This window comes from Coturnix japonica, chromosome 11 (genome assembly GCF_054131305.1).
Source record: "Coturnix japonica strain WE chromosome 11, WE-NBRP24, whole genome shotgun sequence".
NCBI lineage: Eukaryota > Metazoa > Chordata > Aves > Galliformes > Phasianidae > Coturnix > Coturnix japonica.
Window position 1 is genome coordinate 5,171,057 of NC_140673.1, and position 7,406 is coordinate 5,178,462.

Below are 7,406 nucleotides of genomic sequence, written 5' to 3' on the forward strand. Positions count from 1 at the left end.
TGTAAGGAACTGGTACTCCTTTAGATAGAAACATTTATGAAATACAGCTGACAACTGTCTTGTTTATTAAGGAATTGTTTTGTGGGCGGGTTGTTTTTTTGTTTTGTTTTTAAATAACAAACATGATACTTTTCTTCCAAATAAAAATACATAACGGAAAGAAAAACCTCAGCAGAATGCAAGAACAGATACGTGGATGACTATGGACTGTTCTGACTTAAAGACCTGCAACAAACAGACCTCCAGAGCCACTGCCAACTACCCATCACACTCCAGAGGGCAGAGCCATTTTGTCCAGCAACCAGCACTGCAGAGAGTAGTCTCATAGCTCATGCATCCTTGCAAAAAGCTCAAGCAGATGCACCTCCCATTCACACTGGTGACACAGTGCTAGCACATGTGAGCTATTTCAGTCTTCACGAGTCTCACTTTTCATTACTCAGTGGTAATTCAGTCAGTTATTCACAAGAAGGCAGTTTAAAGCCAGCAAAAGTGCAAGTTCTACCAGCACAAGTTCCTGTGCTTCACTCTTCTAGCATGCGTGTCTACGCTGGCTGTAGAGCATACAGTAGAGTGCTTTTCTCAAGCCTCTTCAGGTAAGAACCTGAGAGCCTACAATCACAAAGAGCTAAGATTTGTCCAACTTGTGTGTGCGCTCATGCCTCCGTAGGGTACCTGACTCAGTGAAGGAATGCCCACAGTAATCACAAGAGTAAGGCTTCTCTCCAGTGTGGATGCGCTGATGGCGCTGGAGCGAGGCCAGCCTTGTGAACGTCCCTCCACACTCCTCACAATAGAAGGGACGCACCCCAGAGTGAGTCTGCTGGTGTCTTTTCAGCCTGAGCAGCTGGACGAACGCCATGCCACATTCCTGACATTTATAGGGTTTCTCCTGCCGGTGGATCACCTTGTGTTTGGAAAGCAGGTTAGGCTTATCGAAACCTTTGCCACACGTTGGGCAGGCGTAAGGCTTACAGTCTTCTTCCTCAGCCTTGTGGTTATCTGCACAGGGCTGATCGGTGTACTCAACAGCGTGCTGGTTACGGTGCACTATGGACCACGGGTTCCTAGCCATGCCATTTCCTAAGATCACCATGGAGCGCTCTATCTTGTGCACATTGCGGAGGTGCCTCCAGACATCAGCCGTGCGAATGAAACCCTTGTCACACTCTGGACACTTGTGTGGCCTGTCACTGCTATGAATGAGCTTGTGCATGCGTAAGTTTGCTGCACGGAAGAACTCTTTGGCACAGACAGGACAGCGGTATGAGCTTTCCACAAGGTGAGTCTGTTTATGCTGCTGCAGCTCACTCATGCCCTGGAAAGAAGCACCACACTTCTTGCACTGACATGACAAAGCCTTCCCAGATGCAGGCTCTGCATCGAACACACCATCAAGAAGGGCATTTTCATTATCACCACGTGCTCTTCTCCGTGATCTCTTGGAGTGCTCAGAGGAACCGCGTTGTAAGGTTTTATCTTCACACTGTAGGTCCAAGTTGGTATTGGAGGGGACAAATATCCCAGCTGTACTCTCACCTTGTTTCTGGTAATAGGTCTGATAGATTTCTTTGTCTTCACGCTGCGACTTTGTAGGAAGCTCCTGTTTATCTGATGGTCCTGCAGAGTTGCGACAAGGACTGCGTGTCTGTGAGTAATTCATGCCCACCTCCTCCTGGAGGCCAGCCTTGTAGCCCACCTCCTTAGTGCTCTTTCTGGAATCATTTGACAGCTCCTCACCTGTGTCACTATTTTCAGAGTCCCAGTCCTCCTCCGCATCCATCCTCTGATGTGTGTGCTGAGTTTATCTGCAGCTCACTGATGACGTATATACCAAGAGTGCCAAGTCTTTTGTGGTAAATCCATCTCATCCTCAGCTCACTTTACAGGTGCCCCCTGTAAAATAAAACATGTATTTCAGTGATTTTCTGATATTTACAAGAGAGAAAATTAACACAGTGAAGAGATATTTTGAATTATTATTAAAATAAAGGGACAGGCTATTATTTATGTAGCAGGAGAAACAAAACCATGTAGTCACAGACATAGAATACATAGCCAATATTTAAAACACACACAAACTATGTCGAAAAAGGTTAAATCTTCCATCACAACGCAACCTCTTATGCATAACCTGTTTGATAACATAGACTTTAAACTCACTTAAAGACAAGAAAACTTCAGAACTCTAGCATACAAACAAACACATCAGAGTCTTCCTCCAAAGACTCACATTCATTTTCACCCTGCTAATCAGAACCAGGAGTACCAGTTACAAGGTGTTGTCTTTCAGTAACCGATTAGGGAATTAGACCAAGGGATGGTGTCAAACTGCCAAATAAGGCAGCAATAAAAGGAACTTTCTTCTGAGGAAGCTGCTTTCATTTATGCCATACCAAGGTGTGGATTTGCAAAGGTTTTCTAGGTTTGCCCCAGCGGCCTCTGCTGACAGCAGCTCCACAGGGAGCTTTCAATCACCTGGTTTAAAAACACACTGAATTGCTCATGTAACCTCAGAAAACACATTTTTCCCCATCTCGGCAGTTGTCTTGGTTGTTCCTCATACCCCTGCCTTCTCCTTAACATCTATTTTTCATATTCACTTCACTCTGTTTCTTCAGTTCCTTCATGACTGCTTTTGCCTGGGTAAGACTCAGAATCATAGAATGACCTGGGTTGAAAAGGACCACGATGATCATCCAGTTTCAACGCCCTGCTATGTGCAGGGTCGCCAACCACCAGCCCAGGCTGCCCAGAGCCACATCCAACCTGGCCAGCTTCTCAGATTATAAGCACATGTACACCTACTCAAATGCATGTAAGCATGTTAAAAACAGACTTGTGTACATACATCCAAATACAATGCTCATCTATTTAGTTTATGTTTAAGGAGTTATAAAGGCAGTATAGTTACACGCTTTAAATGAAAGACCTCATTCACATCTCAGAAAGGCCGGTTTTATTAGAGACACAAACTGTGCTTTCTTCTGCTACAAACACAGAAGACAAGCCTGAATTGATCTTCTTTAATCACTGCCTGGAACAGAATGGCTCAAGTCACCCATCAACATCAACTGTTCTTGCTAGCTTAGTAGTGCCTGCATGAAAACAGGACCTACTCCTCGCCTCCTGCAAGGCATGGAGCACAACCAGCACCATACCTGCAGCAAACCTGAAATCAGAACTGAGTGGGGCATTTCACAAGAGCAGTATTTCCTGCATTGTAATGGCAGTCCTTCGGCACACTGTAAAATTCCATTTGCCTTTTACAAAGCCACATGGGGATAGCAGTCTGCAGGCATTTCCAGGCTCCTTTCCTCCATCTCTCACAGCCCATTCACAAGCCACTGATCAGAAGCAGAAACTTTCACCACTCGTCTATCATCATTTTCCAATAGACTGTTTCTGGAGGCTCTGCAGCCCTCCCTCCTGCCTGCATTCCATGTCAGCACATTTCACTCCCACTAGCCCATTCTTACAATTACCATCATTATTGCACCATTCAACACGAGGAGTCCAAACTCCAGACCCTAAGGAGAACCATCACAAACCTCCTAAAAGCTTCTCTTCCACAACCAGCAGCAGTCCCTCACCCAGCTTCCCTAGCTATTATGCATTCATCTCCCACTTACTGTACTGGCCAGCACTGCGCTCCCTGCTGTCATAATCACTCTCCAGTATCACCAGGTATCTTGCAGAGATCACTCCTGCTTTCAGCATTATTGGGCATGCTGGTCAGCCATCTTGGCATATTTTCTTAACAAAGCTCATATGTTTCCAAAATGGGTATCTACAATTAACAACAGATAGAAACTCAAATTAAAAACAATCAAGAATGTACATTATAAAGCTATATTTACATGCTAGAAAAACCTCGTGAAACCAGAAACTATTCTAGGATGCAAAAGTGATTCCTCACTACCTGACACCTGCATGCTGAAGATGCCTGCATGCTGAAGAACAAGAGAGGTATCTGGCTTTAGAACCCTTGCTGCTGCCAAGACTCTCCTGGACCTGCTGCATGAGACCCTGCTGCTTCCTCCACTACCTGCTCTGCACTGACTGTCTTGTTGCTTGCAGCCAGCCACTCTGCTGCAGCTCCCTTCTGTCTTCATATCTTACTGTAATGCAATAGCTGGGCACAGCAAAGGTTTTCTTCCACCTAGACCAGGACATGCAAACCTCCCATACCTCTTCCCCACCCCTAAGACAAGCACACAAACCTCCTCTTGGTTCATCAGTGCTCATATGGAAAACTCTAGATGCTCATTGAGTCCTTAATAACAGCCAGCCACTAGACTACAGCTATACTATTCATTCTTGAAGACACCTGGGTGAACATCCCCCCCCCTCTCTGCAATACAATGAGTCTGCTGGTGTCATTTCAAAGGGACAAAGGACTTCCCAACTAACATTCATTAAGGCTTCTCTTGCCAGTGGATCACCTGCACAGATGAAACCCACATAACACACTGGATGGCTGTGTGGCCTATCGCTAGGATCAATTCAGATTCGACAAAGGAAAGAACTCTTTAACACAGATGAGACATCAATATGGCTTTTCCACAAGGTGAGTTTGCTCATGTTCCTACAAACGACTTGCATCACAGAATCACAGAATTGTAGGGGTTGGAAGGGACCTCTAGAGATCATCGAGCCCAATCCCCCTGCCAAAGCAGGCTCCCTACACCACGTCACACAGGTAGGCGTCCAGGCGGGTCTTAAATATCTCCAGAGAAGGAGACTCCACCACCTCCCTGGGCAGCCTGTTCCAGTGCTCCGTCACCCTCACTGTAAAGAAGTTCTTCTGCACATTTGTGCGGAACTTCCTATGCTGTACTTTCATCCCATTACCCCTAGTCCTATCCCCACGCACTACTGAAAAGAGACCAGACTCACCACTATGGCTCCCACACCTCAGGTATTTATAAACCTGGATCAAGTCCCCTCTCAGCTTTCTTTTTCCAAGGCTAAACAGACCCAGTTCCCTAAGTCTCTTCTCATAGGGGAGATGCTCCAGGCCCTTCGCCATCTCTGTGGCCCTCCACTGGACTCTTTCCAAGAGATCCATGTCTTTTTTGTACTGGGGAGCCCAGAACTGGACATAGTGCTCCAGATGAGGCCTCACCAGGGCAGAGTAGAGGGGGAGGATCACCTCCTTCAACCTGCTGGACACGCTCTTTTTAATACACCCCAGTATGCCATTGGCTTTTTTGGCTACAAGGGCACACTGGAATCAAGCATCACATTTCTTGGTTCTGTAAGTCAAAGCACCTCCACCTCCCAGGCCCTCCTCCATTAAAAGCATTACAAAGAATGACCACCCTCACTTACCACTCCTTGAGGTTCTTCAGAGTAACAGCACTCTAAAGGTTCATATTCACAACTCAGGTCTGAAGGGGACAAAAACCCCAGGGGCGGTTGAATCATACTTCCAGTTGTTTGTTTCTAAGGATTCCTCCATCAGTTCTTTGAGAATTTCTTGTGAAGCTGAAGGTTGAGCAGGGATGCACCAAGGAGCAGAGAGCAGCAGTCCATCATCCCCGAGATCTGTCTGCAATTATTAAAGAGTTCCTCACACCTGTGTGAAAGCTGTCATTAATAGAAGCCAAGTCCATCTCCAACCTGTGGTATCACATAGCACTTACTTGTTAGTAATTGTGGGAACAGGCAGCACGAATTCCTCGGACCCTTCATAGTTGGTTTCTTTCACAACAGCTTCCTTAGAAAAAAACGAGAATTCCATTAAGAAGCTAATTTAGCCAAAAATACTTTTGAAGTGTTCTATCCTATGTATTAATACTAACTATAATTAATAGGTTAGACTGAGGACTACTCTATCCAACAGACCGTTTTTCCTTCTGCTGGTCTGAGATGAGACAGAAGAGGACTTCTATGCCAGGTAATACAACCAGCACATACACACCCCAACACTCACACCCACAGAAGTATCAACATGCTCAACAAATTCACGAGCACAATCCTCATACTAGCCTCTTGTTTCCATTAATGAAGAGCAGGCCTATCTGCTAATGTTTCCCTTTAAATCTAAAAGAACAACATGAAAAATGAAATTCAGAGGTCTTACCACGTGCATATTGGTCTTCAAGGCTAATATGCCTGGCTCCACCAAGTTCTACTTCTAATAACGAGGTATTTTAAATATAGCTTGCCTCCTACTTCACACATTCTATTTATGAGCACATGATTCCATTAAACTCTACATTCCAAGCATTTCCCATTAGCCTTGATGTTATTCCAACACAAATAAATAAACCCTGATCAAGGGGAAGGAGGCACATCTCCTCCCAAAGCTGATTATAACACATACAACATGCTCCAAACACAGAAAGGGACAGAGAACAGCCGGTGCTCTGGCAATACCCTACAGGGAGCACAGTTCAAAGAAGGTTCATGATGTGATGCAGTTCTCTCTTAAATCCCAGGCACCACTCCACTATCTCTAACCATCTATAAAGCCTGCTATTAGAAGATGCTTATCCACAAGGCTCTCCAGGATCTTCCAGGTTGTTGGGTCCCACTCAACTGGCATCTCACAATCAAGGCATAACCAGATGAGAAGACTACATTGAGAAAACACATCCTAAGCACAGCCAATGTCAGATACAGTTAAGAGATCATTGAACCATACATTTAGAGGGGACCTTACAGATCACCCAGTGCCACGGGCTGGCTGCCCCCCAGCTCAGGCTGCCTGGGGCCCACCCATAGCCTGGAGCAGCTATAGTAATGGGCACCCACAGTAACTCTGGGCTTATCAGGGTGACATCTGATAACCCCTCAGATCGCCATCGAGCATGAAGGGTTTTCTCTGGACTACCTCATTAACCACAAGGAGAACACTCCGAGCCGTGCCCCAGGGAGGTACGTGCTCTACAACTTTACTGCTGGATGGGTCTGACGGTCTATTTTTGCTGTCTTCGAAAGAGACCCACAGGACCATCCCTGCCCTGACCATCCCTGAGGCAGCCCGCGGCCCTTTGTTCCCCGCTGCCCGCCCTCACCCCGGCCGGAGAGCTCTCCCCGCCCTCAGCCCGGCCCGCAGCATCCCCTCACCGTGCATGGAGGGCCGGGCCGAGCTGTGTCCCCGGCGGCCTCGGCCCCGCGGGCGGAACGAGGGACGCAGCGCTCAAGGTCCAGCTCGGCCGGCGACCGCCATGTTGTGCCGGGACCATCGAGAGGAGAACGGCCCGCCGCCGTGTGGTGCGCGCCGATGCACCGCCCCTTTTTTCTGACAGACCAATCGTCGGCCGCAGATCGGATGACTGGCAGCGCTAACCACCAATCGCTGACAGGGACCAGCCTCTGTGCCAACCCCACAGTGAATGGCACAGTCACAGACCAGCCCGTCACTTCAGAGTGTGACTGAAACCCTGACATCAGCC

At 47.1% G+C, this 7,406-nt stretch overlaps 1 protein-coding gene across 23 annotated transcripts; it reads right to left on the minus strand.

Moving 5' to 3' along the window:
* Positions 1–33: 33 nt before the first annotated feature.
* On the minus strand, positions 34–7,197 carry LOC146758977 (uncharacterized). Of its 23 annotated transcripts, none has more exons than XM_085512061.1 (6): positions 7,078–7,197; positions 5,649–5,718; positions 5,335–5,554; positions 3,633–3,790; positions 1,741–1,896; positions 34–1,620 (listed from the first exon to the last, which is right to left on the minus strand). In XM_085512061.1, exons 5-6 carry the CDS (start codon positions 1,781–1,783, stop codon positions 629–631), a joined length of 1,035 nt encoding a protein of 344 aa, XP_085368187.1. In that variant the 5' UTR covers positions 1,784–1,896; positions 3,633–3,790; positions 5,335–5,554; positions 5,649–5,718; positions 7,078–7,197; the 3' UTR covers positions 34–628. The 23 variants fall into 23 exon arrangements, with proteins under 23 accessions (XP_085368187.1, XP_085368188.1, XP_085368189.1 ...); XM_085512062.1 differs by having other exon boundaries at positions 5,335–5,581; XM_085512063.1 differs by having other exon boundaries at positions 5,335–5,592.
* Positions 7,198–7,406: the final 209 nt, after the last annotated feature.

Excerpts from the sequence above, each read along its gene's own strand:
- LOC146758977 (XM_085512054.1), bottom strand. The coding sequence starts at position 1,783 with ATGGATGCGGAGGAGGACTGGGACTCTGAAAATAGTGACACAGGTGAG.